Here is a 23,237-nt window from a genome sequence, read left to right as displayed (position 1 = left end):
TCAGCACCAGCACAGGTTGGGGTTGAGCTGCTGGAAAGCAGCTCTGCAGAGAAGGACCTGGGAGTTCTGGGGACAACAGGGTGACCATGAGCCAACAATGTGCCCTGTGGCCAAGAGGCCAATGGGACCTGGGGTGCATGAGGAAGAGTGTGAGCAGCAGGTCAGGGAGGTTGTTCCTCCCCCTCTGCTCTGCCCTGGGGAGGCCCCATCTGCAGTTGTGGGTCCAGTGCTGGGCTCCCCAGGTGAAGAAGGACAAGGAATTACTGGAAGGAGTCCAGCGGAGGGACACAAAGATGCTGAGGGGTCTGGAGCATCTTTGTGATGAGGAGACTGAGAGAGCTGGGGCTGTTGAGCTGGAGAAGAGAAGCTGAGAGGGATGTGATCAATGGGATCAATATGTCAGGGTGGGTGTCAGAGGATGGACCAGACTCTGTTCAGTGGTGCCCAACGCCAGGGTGAGGGGCAACGGGCACAGACTGAAACACAGGAGGCTCCATGTGAACATGAGCAGAAACTTGTTTGCTGGGAGGTGCCAGAGCCTGGCCCAGGCTGCCCAGAGCGGGTGTGGAGTCTCCTGCTCTGAGACATTCAAACCCGCCTGGACCCACCTGTGTGATCTGCTCTGTGACCCTGCGTGAGCAGCTGGGTTGGACTGGGGGATCTACAGAGGTCTCTTCAACCCCAACCAGCCTGGGATTCTAAAATTTCACCCAACATCCCATCCACCCAAAGCTGGTTGCAGATGTTTAGAACAACAGGAGCGGGACAAGCAGCAGCCGTATTTTCCTTGAATATTCTCTCAGTTGCCAGCTGTCTCCTCTCCAACAACTCCCTGAGCCAGAGGTGATATCTTTAGTAGGTGTCTTCAGGATTTACCAGCTCTCAGTGGATATTTTCCCTTGGAATGTATTTAATCACCTCTCAGCCCAACTATGTACCACACAAAGAAACGCCTCCTTCATGTTTATTCCCCATTTCACCTGACAGCTCCAATTCTTGTGCTTTAGAAAATAATCAACGTTTATCCTTCTTCTGTCTTCTCCATGTTGCTCAGAATTTCATAAATCTCTGTTATATCACCCTCAAATATTTTTCCCTGGTTCCGCAGTACAATTTTCCTTCTTCCCTCACTTATTTTTAAAAGGAAGAACTGAACAGAGGTTCAAGCTGTGAAGGCACTGCTGAATTACATGGCAGCATAGCAATATTTCCCAGTTTGCTCCCTATTTCCCTCATTATAATCCCTCACACTGAGTTGGGTCTTTTAACTAACACCAAGCATCGAGTCTGTGTTTCTCACAGTCATCTACTGTAACTTGAAAATCTTGTTCTTGAGCAGCATCAGCCAACTTGGAGATCACAGTCCTGTAGTAAAATAAGGACAAATCTTTCTTATCCACATCACTCTGTATCTACATTGATTTTCACCTGCCCCTTCACCACCCACAACCGCATGGTCAAGACCACCTATTGCAGCACAGATGCCTCTGGGACACCTGTTTTCTGTTGTATTAAGTTGATAATTTATTCCCTCTCCTAATTTATTTCAATTATTTATGCACGCAAAGTCTTCCCTCTTATTCCCACAATCTTTGAAAAAGCTTTGGAGAAGGACCTTATTGTTGGAAATCCGGGTAAAGTTATATATTTGTGTCAAATGATTAAAAGAAAACTACAACTTAGATGTTTTGCTGAAATATTATCCCGTTTCAAGCAGCTAGAGGAAAGGAGTTTATCTGCCGTAAGATGAAAAACGCGTCCTATGGAAAAAAGAATCTCTCTATACTCATTCTCCATAAAGAGGGAGGTGGTTCGGGTTTTTAGCAGGTAAAGAAACCCAAACCTGTTATCCTAATAAAGACAACTGAGGTCCAACAAAGCAGCAAAATGCAACTTTTTCCAAGATGTCTGAATAAAGAAAAAACATGGAGTGCTTGTAAAATGTCCACGTCTTAAGCCCATACTCAACCTATTAGATGCGGAGTGTACGCTCTTGCGTTCACCACGAGCCAGACACTAGAAATTTCAGACTAATATATGATGCCAGAAAAAAATACTAATAATAAACCAATCTATCTTATGTGTGGAAGATGCAGCCAGTCCAAGGCACCACCAGCTTGAGTTTCCAGCAGCCAAGACAAGCGGATGGATGAGCCGCACGCAGATGGAACGATGGGTTGGTTGAAGGTGCTACGAGGTTGTGGGTTCGCTATAAAAATAGGGTAAGATTCCCATGCCAAACCCAGCTCCTCTCCTTTTAAGAAAATAAAACAGTTTATAAGTAATTACATGCACTCCCAGGCTACCCAAACCACACAGGTCACTTCTGAAGTGAAGAAAAGAACCCACGCATGAGGGTTATCAACCCCAAACTGTATTATTTTCAAAGCTGTTTGTCAGCCTATAGTGCAAAAGAAAAGCTTGGAAACAAAATATGCTCAGCACAGTGAGAGAAAATTGGTGATACTTTAAGCTATAAAGTTTTAGAGAGAATCAAATGCATTTCTCAGTAACAATTTGGGGATTTCTGTCCAGTAATTCAGGATAAACACTAAATACAGAGTCCTGCACTTTGCTTTAAGCATCAATTCTGTGCAGCGTTGTGGCTTAACCCGCCCAGTATTTCAAGGGGAGAAAAGCAGCAAGCTGCAGGCTGTGTTTGCTTAATATTTCATTTTGGTCAATTTTCCGGTGTCTTTTCACCAAGCAATATAAAAATCTAAAAAGAAGTAGCTCTTAGTCCCATTTCAGCCATCCCTTCTGTGGATTCCAGTACAATTTTATCTGACCTTTAGTTAAATTCCAGCTGTACCAGGCAATCGATATCGGCTGTTCCCACAGGACAGGTTTTATTCTACGTCCCTTTCTCTTCTCATCCAAGTGCACGGAGGCAGATAACACATCCCACGCACAACAAACCATGTCACGGCGGCGACACCGAAACAAAGGCTGTTATCAAACTTCCACCAGGAGATGCCCAAAATTTGCCCTTGGATTCTCACATTTTTGCTGCGCAATTGAGTTCAGGGAAACCTGAGAGAACAACAACTTAAATGTCTGTTGTCAAGTCAATGCGATCGATGATTAGGTCATAATTATATAGACAGTTTACCACGGAGCAGTCAATATGTAGTTAGAGATGCAGGCTAAAAAGGGATTCAGGAGAAAAAAATCCTTATATCTAAAATTACAAAAGAAATGACATGACAGTCTCTTATTAAATCCAAACTGAAGCTCAAGGTTTTCTTGCTATGGTTGAGTCAGCGCTAGGTGAGACTTATATGTATTTTTAAAACAATCTAGTTCCAATTTCACTTCTGCTATTGACTCACTGTGGCCTAAGGAAAGTTGCATATTCTTAATAACAACCAGCTGTTATTGAAGAAAATAACCACCTCTGCAGTGCTGCATATCGTTCCCACAACTCACCGCCCTAGAAGTTATTGTAGAATAAAGACAGTGTCCAGTAAAGACCTGGCTTTGTAGTTTCTGCATCTACATCAACAGGATTCATCTTGTCCCCATCTGACACTCCGGTATAAACATTTAGCTTGAGGAAGGAAGAACAGCTTGATTGCTGCTTTGAGGAAACAAAGAAATTGTGTCAATAAAATTATAAACAGAGCTAATAAAAAGCAGTCATCAGCCAAAACTGCCAGCGAAAAGCTGCGCTTTAGCTCATCTTCTTCTCTCGCCAAAGCAACTCCCTCATCTATAAAGCTGCAATATAATCTCAAAAAAAGTTCTACACAAACATACACGCGCCTGTTTTCTCCGTGCTTGTAAAACCACGCGCTCAGGAAGAAGCTTTTTGCAGACGGTGCCATTTCTCTTGCTCCATTTGCCGTCCATTGCAGCTCCAACACAGTGTAAGGTGCCAACAGCTATTTAACTTTTAGCAGTGACCAGGCTTTGGAAAAGTATTTCAGCCTTTAGCTGCTACAGTAGCTTAAAACTGCCTTGATCCCCCGCAGCTCCAGTTGGTCCCAAGGAGCAAGTTCCTGCCAAATATTGAAGCCAAATGTTTCCTATCATGGCTACAACCCCCCACAAATGGCCCAACTTGGCTTTGGCAAGACGAATACACCAGAGAGGACACAGAAGAGCACGACCATGAGTGACCACTCGTGTCTTCCTAGAGGTGGGGAGAAGCAAAGACCCGGAAAGGAGAATGGGAACAAGAACCAACGCTGGAAGAAACTGGAGTATCTTGGAAAAAGTGACAGTGCATCAAAAATCAGCACGAGCTCAAGGAGTCAGAAATCACAGAATCATTTGGTTGGAAGAGACTCTCAAGATCATGGAGTCCAACTGTCCCCCAACACTGGCACTGCCCCATGTCCTGAGAACCTCATGTCCGTCTGTCCAGCCCTCCAGGGATGGTGACTCCAGCACTGCCCTGGGCAGCCTGTTCCAATGCCCCACAGCCCTTTGGGGAAGAAATTGTTCCCCACATCCAACTTTAACCTCCCCTGGTGCAACTTGAGGCCGTTCTTGTCCTATCTCTTGCTACTTGGAAGTCAGAGATGAAGAAGAAAATACTTCTGGCCCAAGCCTGAATTCGAGCCAAGACTCTGGGTGCAGCTCCTGGATGCAAACACTGACATTCTTGTCTCCTGTGCCTGGTCAAGAGCCAACCCCAGCACCGGTTCCTGCTTCAGCATGAGGGTGTTGGTCTATTCTCCCAAGCAGCAATGATAGGACAAGAGGAAACAGCCTCAAGTTGCGCCAGGGGAGGTTGAGGTTGGATGTGGGGAACAATTTCTTCCCCAAAGGGCTGTGGGGCATTGGAACAGGCTGCCCAGGGCAGTGCTGGAGCCACCATCCCTGGAGGGGTTTAAAAGGCGTTTAGATGAGTTTCTTAGGGACATGATTTAGTGCTAGAATTGGGTTATGGCTGGACGCGATGATTCTGAGGGTCTCTTCCAACCAAATGATTCTGTGATTTCTGACTCCTCGTCATTCTATGATCCTACGAGCCGGATCCCTCTCTGGGCTCCTCTGACCACATCTCCGCTGGCCTGAGGCACCCGGTTCACAGGGAAACACCCGAACTGAGCTGCCTTAACCCACACATTGAACCACATCTCAGAAAAGGTGACTCTTGTTTATTAAATATCAAAGGAACAAAGGTCCTTCTCACTAATTTTAGAGTTTTCAGAGGAGTGCATGATCTATCTTTGAAGACAAACCAGTCCAAGTTCTTGCAGAAAGAGAAATAAAATACGTAACCGTATAATCCAAGGCCCAGACAGGGGGTGACCAAATTTAAGCAGCACAAACGCCCCCAGCTCTGCCACTTCCAGCTTTTGAGAACTTGGCTTTGCAAACCGATGGGCCATGAGGAGTCACCACGACCCAGAGCACATTAGGAGCTGCAAAACATTGTAGAGAGAGCGAATAGTCTCTGCCCAGCACAGCACTCGTGAAACAGTCACAGAAAAACCACATCCATCCATAAAAGCGTGAAAATTCAAATTCAACCTGGCTCTTTTTTTTTGCATGCCTACTGCACCCACCATGTTACTAGAAAATTACTTTCCTTTCAAATTAATTTAGCGCTGTTGAAAGGCAGCAGATCTCAGTTTACAATATCAATGAGGCAAGCACAGCACAGCTGAGGGAACTATAAAGCGCATCTCACTCTTCTACCAGCCCATTTTAATTTGGGTTGGAAAGCAATCTCTGCTGGAAGAAGGGGAAAAATAGGTAGCGGAGGTCCCATGTTGGCTCTCCAGGGCACGGGAGCATCAGTCTAGGGTTGTTTGCATCCTTACAGAACTCAGTAATGTTTGTCTTCTGCCCACTTGGAAAAATCAGAATACAACAGTACATCTGTAAAGCACAGTGTCAGGGAGGAAATTAACCCAGAAAGCTTATTTAGTGCATCTCACACCGTCTCGTTGTGACAACACCTTTGGATCATGAGCACCATTTGATCTAGAGCCGAATAATCAGCAGGGCAGGTTCATATTCATACAGGTGACCAAGCCGTGAATAAAACTCCAGCTCCAGTTACTGGTCCCAGTTGACCACTCAGATCCCATCCTACCATTAACATTTTAGTGCAGGTCACCGGAGAACTTGTTACGCTTGCCAAATTACACACGCACAGCAGTGAAGCAGCAAAAATGCGAAAAGTATTCCCTTTGGCAGGTGTTCAGCAGTAATTTGCTGAAAACATACAAAAAAAGGCACTGAAATTCATTATTTAGCTTTGACAATGTCATGACCGCTAAGGCCATTATGCTTTCCACCAGCACAGGATAAAATACGGATCAACAGCATTTACAGATATGGTAAATGTGGTGTAGCACAAATTCCTGTTATGAATAAACACACTATCACCTCATAAACCTTTGAGAAAGACGTATTTGGTTCCAGCATTCACCTTAAAATACCTAAAGTCACGTAATATCAGATGTGCTGTTGCACATGTAAAGAAACACGTGGGTATGGCTTCCTCATCGTCACCTTCCTGAGTCATCACAAACCTGAATATTTCAAATAGAGAAGAAAATGCTGCGGAAATACTGAACAGGACAGATAACTGGATAGGCAATCACCTCCCATAGCTGCAGGAGGGAAAAAAATGAGCAACTACACGTAACAAGATTAGGATCTAATAAAATGACTTTCACTTACATTTCTTCCAAATAACACATATTTCAGCGGCTAAAAGTTGGGCTTGCTGGAGAAAATAAGCAAGTTAAAAGTAACAGAAAGAAAGGCCAGCCAGCTTTGGGGTAAATTTCTACAAATTCTGCGACATGGAAAGACTTTATCCATACTGAGGGTATTTAGGGGTAAACACTCAGGAGCGAAAATATTTCAATGGCAAACAAGCCTCCTGCACCATGGAAGAGTCTCATCCAAAGCCGGAAACAAAGAAAAATCTGCCTGCTTCTCTGGAACATTAGGAGCTCGTCTCCAAATTGCTGGAACAACCCAAAATTCAGGCAGAATCTGTTGCAAATGATCTGGCACTAAAACAATAGCCAGCGGTCTCCTGCCTGGCACAGAAGAATCACTGCCTGGTCAGATGTCCCGAGGGATTTGACAGAAAAGCTCTGATGGATCCAGCCGGAGCAATTTGCAATGTTTCTGCCGCCCACTGTTCAGTTCCTTCCCTGCCAGAAGCCGCAGGAGGGGACACAGGACCGGCGAAGTCCCCGCACACCCCGGTTTGCCCAAATTACCGCTAGAACAGCAGCTCAAGGCAGCAATTAGAGCGGTTTGTGCCGGAGCTCCACGAGTACCTGTCACAGCACCTACTCATTACGGCAAGTCGGAAGGTGAGATCTGACTATCAAATCCCGGCAATTTGTAACGGGGCGATTTAACAAGGCCGGGCTTCCCGCAGAAAGAGAAGCGGCGTCTCTTCTTAAATCACGATCCCTTCCAGGTGACGTTCATTTGCCACGGGGTGAACTCAGCAGCTGAAGGGTGGCCGACTACGTTTAGGCGCCTGTTTCAGGAGCGGTCACCTCAAGCAGAGGGTTGAGGTAGATAAAAAGAGAACAGTAACCTCTTAAATCGCCCCAGCATGAATCACTGGAGCTGGTGAGTCAAAGCTCTCGGTTATTTTTGCGAGAGTCACAATTAGTACTCAGAAAGCACAATTAAGATACATTAGCGTAACAAGCAACCGTATGTCAATCGCGCCAGCTGAGTTGTTGGAGAGCGTCTTCTTTGGCTATATTAACCACAAGGTAAAGATCAAATCTATCCTTTATATTTACAGTAGAATTTCTCACGAGTGGGGTCAGCTAAATATATACATCAAGCCAGCTGTGACCACACAGGCATAATGTCCCCACTTGTTATCCCGCGTCACTTCATCGCAGGTCTGTGCCCTAAGTCAAGCAGCTGGGCTCAAGCTTGGGAAAATTACAGCAGTGGCAGCAACAAGACTTACCCGCAGAAACCTGCGTCTTCCAGCAAAACTCCTACAGAATGATTTGGGAAATGTAAAACAGACTTCAACTTTGACAATAAAGAGCGACCTTTTGAAAGGAGGTTTACTGCTCACTGTTGGAAAGCAAAATTCACAGTTGCTTAGTTGTCAACCTTCGCAATCACTGTAGTTCTATACTAGAAAAATTAGTGATACATGAGACCTAATGTGGGTATTTAAGAAAAAGAATATAACGATCTTTCCAGAAAACATATCAGCTGATAACCACACAAAACACATTTTTCATGGGTTGCTCTGACCTGGTGTGTTCAAGAAGAGCCATTTCCAGCTGGGTTTTAAAATGTGTCAGGAGCTCCATGTATCAAACCAACTGCTGCTGAAATCGCCAGCGCCCAGGGGTTTTTTCCTTCCTCAGATGGACTAAAAGGTCTTAAACTGGACACACAACAATCCAGCCCTAAGCGGCGCTTATTTAAAACCTGTGTTTCATCCTTTAGCGAAGGCTCTAAAGTAGCTGGATCTATGTGCTTACCGCCTGCCAAGAGATCAATACGGCTTTTGGGATATCGAAAGGAAATTTCCTCCTGTGTGATGAAAACATTAGTGGCAGCAGGAAGCGTCGCCTCCTGCTCACCAGCCCAGCAGAGGCCAAAGCTAAAACACAAAAGGACGCTTGGCAGAAGCAATCGATGACAAGCCCGAAGAAAAAGGCGCTTCCGTGGTGTCAGCCGGTATTAGGAGCTGCAATTTCTCCACCAGGAATCAAAGGCGCCGACAGCGCTTGCCTCTGCGAGTTCTGGGCTTCAACACGCGATGCAAATGGAAAATGAGCTTTTTAAGAGAGAACCGACTGATGAGCGGATGTAAGGCCGAACTAGTCTCGGATTACAGATCTATTATGGAAATAGTTGTTATGTCTGCTGCGTACCTGGATATTGTCACATAAATCTCAGATGCACAAGATACTTGAACTGCAAAACATGAGGTTCCAGCTATTTTATCTCCTTCTTACTTTGCCATTAAGGTGATTTACAACCAGACTGAACATCAGGCAACGTGCGATGCTGTTAAAATAGAATTTAAAAAATAATTCCTGTGCATTTTTAAATAGACGAAGAGAAGCGTTGTGGTCCAAGGAGGCGCACGGGCGCGTAGCCTGGGGGGACCTTTCCGACACCCACCTTTCTCCACACGGGCAAGCTCTCCTTTGGCCTCGTTCGCTCATTAAAAGTCAGCTCCTGGCTCCGCTCCACGGGCTGAGCATCTCTTTGAAGCGGTGAGTCACGGTGGCAGTTAAATATACCCAACACCTCCAGTGACTCACGGGTCAGGTGAGACGAGCAAAATGATGGGGAGCAGCAATTCTCATTTACATGTGGATTTTACACCTTCTCGGTTCACTGTCCTCACGAAAGAGCAAAGGCGGCAGCAATCAAGCCAACACTTTGGCTTGATGGGAACAACTCCTGGAGAAAGACCTATTTCTACAGAGAGAAAAATCTTATAGCAATTCTTTAGCAGTAATTACAAATCTCCTCCTAAAGAAGAGAAGCTTATCGCCAAGTCCACAACCTTGCTTTGCAGGCACCCAGAAGCGCACACAACTCTCCTACGTGGTGCTCTCAGCAGCTAGAAATTAAAACTTCTCAATCTCCTCGCACACTCTTTGCAAAACAAAAATCCCCTCTGGCTCTGCAATTCTTCATTCATTCCTTGGCCAACTTATTTCTCAAGCGCACCAAAGCACCCCAAGCAAAGACTTCTGCCTGAATAGTCTAAAAAGTGTTTATTACCTCAAGAGGGAGGTGCTACAGAAACACTAAAGACCAGCAACACTTTCTCGGGGAAATAATTTCCTTCCTCCATTTGCAACAGGGTCGTTATGAAAGTCTGGCGGTTTAGCTTTTTAAAAAGATCACACATTTGGTTGGTGAGTTCATGTTATGTAAATATGGTCACTTCTAGACTCATCTTCTATTCATGCATCCATAAAACTCAAAATCTTCACTCACTTCAGGTCCACTCACGCAAAAAGGATCTCCCACCGTTTTATCAATAGAGATATAAAGGGAGTTCTTCACATCCTCCAAGTCAGCTGCCCAGTTTACCTGGAAACAGTTTAAAGCAGCAACCAAGCCTGGATGCTCTGAGCCATCCCATGAAGTTCCTGTTCTGTCCACTGGCTCTAAAACCACAATTTCAGCCTTACTTATTCAGCAGCAACTGGCTGGAGCAGTGCCCCACATCCCTGAGACTGACCACTCCTCATCCCACATCATTTCTCTCATGTAGGCACTGCTGGGTTTGCAGCTTTGTGATTGTCACAGAGGCACCCCGAGGTTAGTTTAAGGGACAACAGGGTCCAAAACAACTTTTATTAAACCGGTGAGAAACAGGGTTTTAGCACTCCAAAAGTGACTTGAATACAGGTTCGGATATCAGTTGAGGAAAATTATTAAGGGGCAGCAACTAATACAACAGGCGGTCCACAGTGTGCATGCACATGGCTTCACCCAAAACAATGCTGGAGCCGTCCCTGAGTCCCGGAGAAGTACACACCTGCCTGAACACGGTGTGGGATTATTTTTAAAGAGATACACGTACTCGTAGTGAGTACGGGAAGTGTACACTCGCGATTCTGCGAGGGTTAATTTATAATACACTCGCAATCCTGCGAGGGTTAATTTACTCACACGTGCAAATGTGCACGGAATATTACACGTGCTTATGTGGAAGCACGGGAGGAAAATACACTCGCGACTGTGCGAGGAAATAATTTATACACGTGCTCGTATTGAGCACGGAAAGTTACGCGTGCAAATGTGCACGGAAAGTACACGTGCTTGTATTAAGCACAGAAACTACGCGTGCAAATGTGCACGGAAGGAAAATACACCCGCGATTATGCGAGGATTAATTTTACACGTGCTCGTATTGAGCACGGAAAGTATAAATATACTCGCAATCCTGCGAGAAGTTTTACTCACCCCATGGCGGCGAGGCAAGCGGAGTCTCCATCCCGGGGGGGCTCTTGGAGGCAGCATCTTGCTCATACTCCAAGAGACCCGCGACAAAGGGCGGAGTCTCGACGAGAGTCCCGTTTTTATATTGGCTGATCAGATCTGACTGTAGGCATTCTAGAAGCTTCTCTGCACCCCCACACTGGCTGTGGGTGCCCCTGAAGCCTCCAAACATCCCCCACACTGGCCGCGGGCACCCAGCGGCTCCCTGGTGCCTCAGCGCTCACTTCTCCTAATGGCCCTGGCCAGGGGGCTCTGGGGCCAAACAAAAGAAGCTGTCAGCCTCAAGTAGCAGAGAGAGAGGGAGATGTGCCTACTCCTTCCATACTGAAGGAGGGAGGGGGAGAGAGGGGGGTCTGCATTCTGCCACAGTGATTTACCACGAGGTTTAAGACTTTAAATCTGTAAGAAAAACAGAAGGCAACTCAGAACATCAGCTGGAGTCCAAGGGCAGTTTGAAGACTTATTTCTTCAGTCGGAATCGCGGTTCGTGGTGAGGAACAGGACATACCTCCACGGAAAGTGACGGTTCAAACTGCCCAGAGTCACATCCTTTTTATCAGATTAACTGGGACCAGAAGCTGCAGCGGGCTGATCGAGACAAAGCATTAAATGAAGAAAATTCCCAATTACGTCAAGAGGAGGATGCCAGATGGATGAGCCCTTGAGTGCTGCACGATTCAGCATCACTGTCGCTGCAAAGACAGTGTTGGGTACAGAAGCAGAGCTCAGGTTTAGGACAAAGTAAAGAAATGACTGGAAAAAGAAGGAAAGATAGCCCAACCTGTAGCCTATAGATGGTCCACTGGCTTAACCAAAGGTCATGCTCAGAAGGATTTTTTAGAACAGTAACCTGGCTGAAGGTCTTTTTCCCCATTAGGGAATCGCTGTACAAAATCTAAAGTTATGATTTGTCCAAAATTTTAATACAAATGTTAAGGCTACCATAATCCCATTCAAAGGAAGGAGTGAGAGAGACCCACAGTGTAACTGTCGGTATTCCCCATGTAGCGTGGCCTCTGTGGATGGAAGCGGTGAGGGAGGAGGGCTGAATTCTCACCTCCAGAAAGACATAAATTCAACCTTGAATGTCTATTTCCAGTGTCATTGGCCATCTCAAAACAGCACTGCAGTGACAGGGGACAACGGCTCAACGCAAGAAGCACAAAAAGTAAAAGATCTGATTCATCTCGAGCCCAATTTTCTCACCTATAGAATATTTCGGAAGTGCAACTACAATAACTCCCATGTACCTCCATTTACTATGCACTTCGCATGAATTTTATGTTAAAAATATAAACCTTTATTTATCTGCTGGAAAAAATACACATCATTAGTGCATCATTCTGACACGGCTCGATCTACATGCTCACGAGGCACTGTGCCGACTTCAGAGTCACTTTGGTTTTGCATGCAATTAAAACTACTTGGTCACATCATCTGTGTCTTAAATAGTTTCCCAATAATCTGCAGAGCAAAGAAGAGGCGGCTCGAAAAGCAGTTTTAGGTCCAATAAGATTAGGTAGGCACCTGCAGCAGCAAGAATATGAAATAAGCACGTCCTGAACCACCTGACGCATGTAAAACCACAGCGCTGATTTGAACAGACAACCTGTAAACTCCACCGTTCTCCTATTATGAGCTGCATCCTCCTGTGCTCACAACCAGGGCACGAGAGCAAAAGAAAAACAACTCTTTTCCCATCTTGCCTGTGATTTTACCTTGATAACATTCGCTTGGAAAGAGCAGCGTAGCACTTTTTGTCTGGTCTTTGTAACGACAAGAGACAAAACCCAAAAGAAAGCAGCAGAAGTGTTTGCTGCCCTCCAGAGGAAAACCAAATGAAATTACAACTTCAAAATACAAAGACATGAAACTAGACAAGGGCTGGTCCTGCTCAGTTTTAAAACTGCGTTCTGTAGTGGCTGAGAATGGTATTAAGGAAAATCCACTGCACTGAACCACAACAAGGTAACAAACTAAAGCCGCCAGCAGGGACGCTCACCTCGTTTGAACAGCTCCAAACCGTCACATCTGTCTCATTCTACTCCGTTTTATAGCGCAAAACGCACTGGAAAGTTACAGATTTCACAATCTAAAGCACACGTGGCTAAACCTGCCTCTGATTTTCAATTTATCGCCTGTAAAATAAGAGGAGCGTCTCCCTGTCACACCAAAATGCCGCAAGGGCGACCGTGTTGGAGTGCGCGAGGGGCCGGGAGCGCTGACGCTGTGCGGGTGACTCATCCCTGGCCGGAGCTGACGTCTGGCCCCGCTCCAAGCCAGGCTCAGCTCCCCTTCCCAGCCAAAGGAAATCAATCCCACGGCGACGCCGTTCGTCACAACCCCAAATCAAGGTGACGAGGCATAAAAGGTAGAAGTCCGGGTGGAACGTCAAGAAATCAGAAGCGGCTCAGCATTTCTTCCGTGAGAAAATAGATAAAACACAGACCTGTGCCTAAAAACGTATTTGGATAAATGTTGCCTTCAACAAAAAATTTTGTCTTCGGTGTTTTCTGGCTTTACACCAATTAAAGAACACTTTTACACAAGGAAAACCGAGATGCTTACCTGACGGCCTCTGCTACGTTATTGGAAGTGTGACCTGACAAGGCGTCGTGAAGGTTTCTGATGAAATAATCTCTGTAGTCTTCAGGCAGGGCCATGAACGTCCCACCCATCACAATAAACTCGACTTTATCCACACTGTGGCCCAACTGCTTCAGCTGTAAAATTAAAGGCACCAGGGAAAAATTACCAATCGGGGACTTATCTAAAAGACTTTTCTGAAGACTCTGACGTTCTTACACCGAATTTCTTTTTTTAGTTGTCATAACTTTTACAAATGACAAACCATTAATCCTTTTGCACACATTTCTTGTAATCACTCCCCCCAAAAAAATCTCAAAAGTTATTTTTCTACTGCGAGAACATGATACAGAACATATTGAGCCCAGCATAACAGGTTTTCATGAGGAAGCAGAATTATTTGAGCCTGGCACTTTGCGGATGGAGTCACACTGGTTCCAGTTTGAAGTTACCTAAGGCCAGCAAGAAAAGTTTCGTCGCATCTGCTTCCATACACATAGAAGTAACTTTCCCTACAAACCTGTGGGAGAAAAGGACTACACAGAATCCAAGGAGAATTTTCCAGTGGATTTGGAGATATACAAGAAACAAGCCAAAGCAGAACAGGATTGAGAAACTCTTCAGATCTTCCAACTCTCCAGTTAGACCCCAAAAAATCATCTTGGTGGGAAAACCACTCTTTGAGTACTAAATTCTCCATGTAAGTAAATGCCAAGAAGTAGCAACAGCCAGAGAAGTTCAGCAATATTCTGACGCTCAAAGGAGCATCAGCAACATCAGTTTGTTCAGTCCTGTGTCACAGGATCACAGAATGGTTTGGGTGCGAAGGGACCTTCCCAGTTTCCAGTCCCCCCTGCCACGAGCAGGGACATCTGCACCAGCTCAGGGTGCTCAGAGCCCCGTCCAGCCTGGCCTGGGATGTCTCCAGGGATGGTTCAGCCACCACCTCTCTGGCCAACCTGGGCCAGGCTCTCACCACCCTCAGTGCAAACAATTTCTGCATCATGTCTGGCCTGAATCTCCTTTGCTTTAGTTTAAAACCACCACTCCGTGTCCAAACAGGCTTTGAGCATCTCAAAGGATGGAGACTGCAGCACCTCTCTGGGCAACCTGGCCCAGTGCTCAGTCACCCTCACAATTTAAATCTGTTCCAGTGGAATTTCTCGTGTTTAAATTTCTGCCCATTGCATCGTGTCCTGTCAGTGGTCACCACTGTGAAGAGCCTGGCTCCCTCTTCTTCGCAGCCCTCCACCAGGTATTTATAAACGTGGTGAGATGCCCTCAAGCCTTCCCTTCCCCAGCCTAAAGAGTCTTTGCTTTCTCAGCATCTCTTCAGATGCTCCAGTCCCTTCATCATCTTAGTGGTCCTCTGCTAGACTTAGATCATAGAATCATTTTGGTTGGAAAAGTCTACCCCTGGCGTTGCCCCATGTCCCTGAGAACCTCATCTCCACATCTGTTCAACCCCTCCAGGGATGGTGACTCCAGCACTGCCCTGGGCAGCCTGTTCCAATGCCCCACAGCCCTTTGGGGAAGAAATTGTTCCCCACATCCAACCTCAACCTCCCCTGGCGCAACTTGAGGCTACTTCCTCTTGTCCCATCACTTGCTACTTGGGAGAAGAGACCAACCCCCTCCATGCTACAACCTCCTTTCAGGTAGTTGTAGACAGCGACAAGGTCTCCCCTCAGCCTCCTTTTCTCCAGGCTAAACAGCCCCAGTTCCCTCAAGTGCTCCTCATAAGACTTGTGCTCCAGTATCTTCTTCTGGGGAGCTCAGAACTGGACGCAACTCTACAGGTGGAGCTTCAGCAAGGCTGGGGCGAGAAGAATAATCTCCTCCTTTGACATGCTGGCCACACTCCTCCTAACACAGCCCAGAAGGTTCTCGGTCTTCTTTACCTCAAGGGCCTAATGCTGCTCATGGTCACCTTGGTGTCCACCAGCACCTTCAGGTCCTTTTCCAACAAGCTGCTTTCCAACTGGTCAGCTCCCAGCATGTACTACTGACTGATGTTGTTCCTCCCCAGAGGGAGGACTTGGCGTTTCCCTTTGCTGAACTTCAAAAACCTCCCACCAGCCCATTTCTCCAGCCTTGTCCAGGTCATAGAATGATAGTGTCCTGAGTTGGAAAGGACCCATCAGGATCATCAAGTCCAACTCCTGTCCCTGCACAGGACAACCCCACAGTTCACACAGAATCTCAGAATGTCGGGGGTTGGAAGGGCCCTGGAAAGCTCATCCAGTGCAATCCCCCCATGGAGCAGGAACACCCAGATGAGGTTCCACAGGAAGGTGTCCAGGCGGGTTGGAATGTCTGCACAGAAGGAGACTCCACAACCCCCCTGGCAGCCTGTTCCAGTGTTCTGATACCCCTACTGAGAAGAAGTTTCTTCTCATATTTAAGTGGAACCTCCTGTGTTCCAGTTTGTACCCATCACCCCTTGTCCTACCATTGGTTGTCACCAAGAGGAGCCTGGCTCCATCCTCTTGACACTCACCCTTTCCATATTTGCAAACATTAATGAGGTCACCCCTTGGTCTCCTCTTGTCCAGCTCCAGAGCCCCAGCTCCCTCAGCCTTTCCTCCCACGGGAGATGCTCCACTCCCTCCAGCATCTTGGTGGCTGCGCTGGACTCTCTCCAGCAGTTCCCTGTCCTGCTGGAACTGAGGGGCCACAACTGGACACAAGATTCCAGGTGTGGTCTCCCCAGGGCAGAGCAGAGGGGCAGGAGAACCTCTCTGACCTACTGACCACCCCCTTCTAACCCACCCCAGGTACCATTGGCTTCCTGGCCACAAGGGCCCAGTGCTGGCTCATGGTCACCCTGCTGTCCCCAGGACCCCCAGGTCCCTTTCCCCTACACTGCTCTCCAACAGGTCATTCCCCAACTTACACTGGAACCTGGGGTTGTTCCTGCACAGATTCAAGACTCTGCACTTGCTCTTGTTCTATTTCATTAAATTTTTCCCGCCCAACTCTCCAGCCTGTCCAGGTCTCTGGATGGCAGCACAGCTTCCAGTGTCACCACTCCTCCCAGCTTGGTGTCACCAGCAAACTTGCTGACAGTCACTCTAGTCTGTCATCCAAATCATTGATGAATATATTGAATAATACCGGCCCCAGCACTGACCCTTGAACACTCCACTAGATCCAGGCCTCCAACTGGACTCTGCCCCATTGACCACGACTCTCTGGCTTCTTCCCTTCAACCAGTTCACAGTCCACCTCACTACAGTTCACACCATGTGTCTGAGGACGTTGTCCAGTCTCTTCTTGAACACTGTCAGGCTGGAACCGTGACACCTCCCTGGGGAGCCTGTTCAGCGTCCAGCACCCTCTGGGTGAAGAACCTTCAGGTCTCTCTGAACAGCAGCATGATCCTCTGGTCTATCATCCACCAACTCTGTGTCATCTACAAACTCACTGACAGTGTGTCCTGTCCCAACATCCAGGTCATTATCAGCCGCAAACCTGACAGCTGGGTTGTATCACTAGAGACTGGGCTTAGTGCTGCTGATCACAACCGTTCCAGCCCACCAGTTCAGGCAATTAAAAGTATTCTCATTATTTTCATCACAATCACTGTAAAAATTTACCTGTTCCACTCTGTGTCTTGTCTGCAGATAAGGGTCGTATCTAGCCCGAATGGCCCTCATGGATGTTGGCTAAGAAAACACAAGGAGATGCATTTTGTAAACAACTTGTTTCTAAAGGACACAGTGAAAAAGAACAAAAGACAACTTGTAGCATTGAAATAGATGAAGTCTTCAAATCCTTATTGACCCCGAAGTCTTCAGTCTCACAACCAAAGAGTCCATCCAATTTTAACAACAACACACATTTTCACCCTGAGATGGTAAGATGGTATAAAAAGAATGAGACACTTTTTCAAATTCATAATGCATTACAACAGGATGGATAAGGAATCTCTGTTGTGAGCCACAAAGAATATTGCAAAAATCACAAACAAACTGTTTTTCAAAGTACCGCTTTTTCTGTCCCTTTCATTTTAGTTTCTCTTCACTTCCACAACAGTAATCCAAGGAGTGTCCTCTAGAACTCAGTCTAAACTTCAAATATTCTTTAAGCTAAATGTATTATTTCAATTGAAATCCCTAAGAAACTCACTTTTTATATTATTAGCTGATGCACGCCTATTAATAATACTCTAAGATAAGGTTTTCAAGTATCTTTTGTATTCTGGATTCATTTGGTATTTTGTATCTGTTATATTAGAAGCTCTAAAGGATGGGGCCGCTTTTAATCGCACACAATTCCCACATGCTGCTAGTATTAAACAAATTAATACAACATATCCAAATCAACACGAATTATAAAGCACTTACAAAGACATGGGATTTTCCTACTTCAACAGGACAAGTTTCAAGTCACCGAGAAGTGGAAAACAGCAGACAAGATCCAGACTAAAAGGATGCTGTGTCGCTGATAACCAAATTAATCCAGTTTATATTTTACCTCATTTTGCTACTTCACCTCTGTATTACAGCTATGAGTTATTTTGTTAAAACCAGTCACAATATTTGAGTCACAACAAGATCTGCTGCTGTTAAACAGCAGAAGAGAGCGTTATTTCAGAAATCTATCTATTTAGTGAGCAATCACTGTAGATACAGAGACATAAAAGGGCATGAATGAAATTTGGAGGCACTAACAGCTAAATAATAAGGGTTTTTTTCCAGAGCTTCACCTTTGTTAATCCAGAGGGTGCTGTAAGATGGACAGGACTTAAGGCAGGTCCAGTTAGGACAGGATGCTCAGGGTTGTGTCCAGAACAGAGATCCCAAAACCTCTCTAGATCCCTACTCCGCTGTTTGATGACTGTCATGTTAAGATACTATTTTCTTGAATTAAGGGACAATTTTCCACATGTGTGTTGCCTCTCGGCTTTCCACTGGGCAGATCTGAGGAGTTCCAGCTCTGGCTTCTCTGCCTTAATTCCTTAAACCTATATTGGGCCACAAGTAAAACTAGGTTTCTGCAGGACAGTTTATTTAAGAAAATCTGGGCACAGACTGATAACTCCTGTAGCAATCACGACACCAGCAAGTCATGGGGTCCAGCAGTAACAGTACAAACAGCAGCAAGAGGGGGAGAACAAAACAACCACTACAATAATGGAGAAGAATTTCCAGTCCTATAGCTGAGCTGCTTTAGATCTCCAGATTTATGAAGTCCGCTTTTGGTTTTTGTTCTTGCAGTACGAATGAATTCATAGAAATAAAGAGCAGCTTAATCTAAGTTTATCAAGTGTAGGCAACGCATTATGGCAGATTGAAGTAATACCTCATATCCCGTGTAAGACTGTGTCGAATATTCAAAATCGGAATCAGGTCCACCTGGGCAGTATCTGCAAGTATTAAAAGACAAAAAAGAAAGGCATCAAACTCATGCAATCGCAATGATTTAATCAGAGCTCTCGAACAGGCAAAAAACAACAACAAAACTTCACAAAAGGAAGGTTTTGTTAGTTCAGGCACTATCGTAACTTAACACAATACAGCTCCCAGACTAAAACCAGCTCAGAGCATGGGAAGAATGAATTAATGAAGGAATGAATGAAGGAATGAATAACAACAAGACTGGGGAAGGGACTTGAACACAAGCCCTATGGGGAGAGGCTGAGGGAGCTGGGCTTGTTTAGTCTGGAGAAGAGGAGGCTTAGAGCTGAGCTCAGCACTCTCTAGAACTACCTGAAGGGCAGTTCTAGCCAGGTGGGGATTGGGCTCTTCTCCCAGGCATCAGCAATAGGACAAGGGGCCATGGGCTTCAACTCTGCCACGGGAAATTGAGGCTGGAGATTAGAAAGCAATTCTGTGCAGAGAGAGTGGTCAGGATTGGAATGGCTGCCCAGGGAGGTGCTGGACTCACCGGCCCTGGAGGTTTTTCAACTGAGACTGGACATGGCACTTAGTGCCATGATCTAGTCAATGGACTGGAGTTGGACCAAGGGTTGGACTGGATGATCTCTGAGGTCTTTTCCAACCCAGTCCATTCTGTGATTCTGTGTGATTCTGTGAATTCCTGTGTTTCTGCATCACCCTGTGCAAACATATACGTACAAACCCAAATGTACACTTTGGAGAGAGTGATTCTGTGATATCCAGTAACACTGAGAGGAACTGAGCCTGCGTGTGTCTACAAACACTCAGTATACTGTGCAAAACAGTTGTTTCATTTAATTTTAGTGAGAACGGGACGTCAAAAGCCAGTTCAGAGCTGTCCGCTGACTGCATCCACATAAAACAACTTCATAAGACTCACGAGAAGCAAAATATACTTTGAACATCTTTCTGGAACATGGCATTATTTTAGGGAGCTGCCATGCAGTTTAAGAATAACAGTTACCCATAGATCATTACATTTTTTTAAAGTAAATTTTACAATCATAAACAATTTAAATATTTCCCACCATTCTATTGAGAACATCGTCTCATTTGTTGTAAAACAGAGGCTTTGTTTGCCATGGAAAGATATAAAATAGAGATATCATCCCGTTACACAATCTACGTTTCTTTTCCAGAAATTCGTAGCATTTAAATATCTAGATGGTGAGAAATCTCACTTACATTTATTTTCTGAACTTAGGAACATGCTATTTAATGAACACAGGCTACTTCAAAAGAATATAATCCATCTGCTGTGGATATTTGGTATTAAATTAGTTTCGGCATCTAGAGGCTTGTTTGAAACCCTTATTCTGCGACACAGCAAGACAGATTTGCAGCTGCCACAGCACGACTGCTACCCAGGAGTGGAATGGTACACAGAAGATAGTCATTAAAAGGTATATAAATCTATCCTGAAGGGTCCCCTGCTTTCTTTCAAGGACTGTGGGATTCATGATCAATTTACAGCCATTCTGTGCTCAAAAAATGAGCTGAGACAGGAGGGTTGACAACCCTTTCGACGTTATCTGCGGGCACTGAGCTCCTCCAACAGACAAGATAATCGAGCAGTCAGCGTAGTGTTACTTACGGTGCGAATCTCAAGCACACAGACACCAAAATAATGCCATCTCCATCAAATCAGACACATTGCGTTCCCAGTATAATTAGTTTCCTCACTGCCTGCCCTGCAAACTCAACCCAAGTCATCTGTCACCATTAGAAAATTAATTACCGAATTACCGCGGCCAAGCTAATTTGCTGGCAAAAGTTGCGCAAGCCCATCGAAGCCGTTTGGTACACGTAATTACCTGGAACACCTCAAACAGAAAAGCTGCTCACGCCAAAACAAGAATGGAGCCAGCTCACTCTCTGCTAGGGAAAAACAATGACGTTCCAGGAGTGGCAAAGTGGGAAAAAGAAGGAACAGTTTGAAATAATGAATTGATATGGCTAGAAAAAAAACAGATGAGATTTCAGGTGTGCGGGCTCTTAAACAGAGGTAACAAACTTCAAGGTAAACCCAGCTCGGGTTTCTCAATTCAAATAAAACTCAGAAGCTTTTTGCTTAACGCCAGCTGGAAACCTTCCCTTCCGTTTGCGCTCTCATGTGTTTGATTCCAAGCCGGGCTGTCACACCCAGCAAGTTTTTGCAGACAACATCTGTGCCTCCTCAGGTGGGTCTCAGTTCAGCAGTTTTCCAACTTTTCCCATGGAATCCTGTTGTTTTTGGTTTTTTCTGTAATAGTCTCCTCCAACCTGCTTAAGTACTCAGTTATCTGCACAACGCACCTGTTCACAGTAACGCAACTCACATCTGATCATCAATTTATTATCCTAATTACTACATTCACAAAACTGGGTATCTACTGAGGCAAATAGGCTTTGGCCCATGAAAAAAAAAAGGTCTCCTCCTTGGAGAAGTAGAATTTTTAAATATAACGTTCAGTTATCGGCAATCTGCAGCTTTGCGCTTCTGCAGAAAGGAAGCCTGTCCGCAGTACGATGCTACGTCAGTATTAGATTTATACAGAAATGCTGGAAAATAGTCCTGTTAGGTCACCTGAGCTGTCATACTTACACGCAAATGTTGCCTGTAAAGTTAATGTGCGGACACCTGTGTGGTTTACACATCACGGCCACCACAGCAATCTGGAAGAAGCAAAGTTAGAGAGCAAAAATTATAGTCATTGCTTCTGTATTTACAAAAATCAAGTGCATCTTGGAAGGCTTTATATACATTTGCATCTGCGAGAGGCTATTTAAAGATGTTTTCTGCTTAGTCTGCCGCCTAGAATATCTGTGAGTTATCTCTAAGAAGGTAACAAATACATCAAGAAATAGGAATCCTATTATTTAATCTTTTCGCAATTCAGAATAAACTGGCAGCGTATTATAAAGAACCCGATGTCTTACAAGAAATCTGATTAACCGCCCTGCTGAAAAGACGCAGACGGATATTCAGGTATTCACAGGGACCATCTAACACGCATCTAAAACAACACGAGGGTGAGCATGTACAAGCAAGGGATGAAAATGGGGTAGAAATGGAGAGAAACAAAAATATGTAAACCAAAGATAATAAAAACATAACTATATATATACATATAACTAATAAAAAAATAACTGAGCCAAGCCATTTTTCCCTCACGCTGGTCTCAGGCAGCTTTTCGCACATTAAGTGCAAACACAACGTAAGATGCTACCTTCTCTTTTAAAAAGGAGCAGAGGGAAGAAGAGATGGACACACTCAGGTCTTCTGGTGTCCACTAATTTGGGGTGCCCAACTTGGAATACCCCATTTCCAGTTTTCATAGATCCTGGTTGGAGTAAGAGTTTAACGAAGCATTCCATAGCCAGAAAGAAGAAAATAAAAAGATCAAGCATATGGGGGGGGAGTGTGGGTTTTTTGTGGTTTTGTTTGGAGTTTTTTGGGTGGTTTGCGTTTTTTAGGGGATTCTTTGGCTTTTTGCTCGGTTTTCTTTTTTTTAAGTTATAAAAAGTGAACATTTCCTGGATTTTGCTGAGGTTTTTTTGTTTGGTTTGTTTTTCTTCTTAACATTAGGCACGCTGTACGTATAGTAGGGAAGCTTAAAAACACACAGCTGAGTGTTAACTGTACTACTATTCATGCTTTCAGCCTCAACTACCTTCCAAAGAAACAGGTTAAATACAAATATTTTATCTCTATTCACCAAGAGGGCCTGCAGATTAAGCCACGCTGGTTTTATAGCAACTACCCTATGCTGGCTGAGGTCAAACCGCGAATCCTGGGGGCAGTTCTGGGCCCCTCACACCAAGAAAGGCCGTGAGGTGCTGGAGCGAGTGGAGAGAAGGGAACAGAGCTGGTGAGGGGCTGGAGCACAAGTGTGATGGGAGCGGCTGAGGGACCTGGGGGGTTCAGCTGGAGAACAGGAGCTGAGGGGAGACCTTCTGATCTCTGAACTGCCTGAAAGGAGCTTGGAGCCAGGGGGGTCGGGCTCTGCTCCCCAGGAACAAGCGCCAGGAGCAGAGGAAATGGCCTCAAGTTGCGCCAGGGGAGGTTGAGGTTGGATGTGGGGAACAATTTCTTCCCCAAAGGGCTGTGGGGCATTGGAACAGGCTGCCCAGGGCAGTGCTGGAGTCACCATCCCTGCAGGGGTTTAAAATACACAGAGATGAGGTTCTCGGGGACATGGGACAGTGCTGGGGGTGAGGTAACAGTTGGATATGATGATCTTGGGGGTCTTTTCCAACCAAAACGATTCTAGGATTAGGAAAAACTTTTTCAATATATGGGTGGTCTAATATTGAAACACAGAC

General features: G+C 45.4%; 1 protein-coding gene and 1 long non-coding RNA gene across 3 annotated transcripts in view; one reads left to right on the top strand and one right to left on the bottom strand.

Annotated features, from left to right (window-relative positions):
- LOC309438404 overlaps nucleotides 1–23,237 on the top strand; it is a 105,957-nt gene that overhangs the window by 69,785 nt on the left and 12,935 nt on the right. Inside the window, exon 1 of one of the 2 annotated variants that reach the window (XR_014183786.1) lies at nucleotides 22,711–22,783. The exons of the other annotated variant lie outside the window; for it this stretch is intronic. This is a non-coding gene — a long non-coding RNA (uncharacterized lncRNA). Of the gene's footprint in view, nucleotides 1–22,710; nucleotides 22,784–23,237 lie in introns of those variants that run through there. 2 annotated transcript variants of the gene reach the window in all.
- ELP3 (elongator acetyltransferase complex subunit 3) overlaps nucleotides 1–23,237 on the bottom strand; it is a 103,124-nt gene that overhangs the window by 75,513 nt on the left and 4,374 nt on the right. The window contains exons 4-7 of the mRNA XM_082049709.1: nucleotides 21,517–21,587; nucleotides 18,835–18,898; nucleotides 17,127–17,195; nucleotides 13,510–13,664 (exon numbers count right to left, since the gene is read on the bottom strand). Coding sequence (XP_081905835.1) covers nucleotides 13,510–13,664; nucleotides 17,127–17,195; nucleotides 18,835–18,898; nucleotides 21,517–21,587 — 359 coding nt within the window. The remainder of the gene's footprint in view (nucleotides 1–13,509; nucleotides 13,665–17,126; nucleotides 17,196–18,834; nucleotides 18,899–21,516; nucleotides 21,588–23,237) is intronic.

The sequence above is a fragment of the Streptopelia decaocto genome (assembly GCF_964273445.1).
Source record: "Streptopelia decaocto genome assembly, chromosome: 3".
In the NCBI taxonomy this organism is placed as follows: domain Eukaryota; kingdom Metazoa; phylum Chordata; class Aves; order Columbiformes; family Columbidae; genus Streptopelia; species Streptopelia decaocto.
The sequence above is the reverse complement of the archived record's forward strand: the minus strand, read 5'-3'. Positions and strand labels throughout refer to the sequence as shown.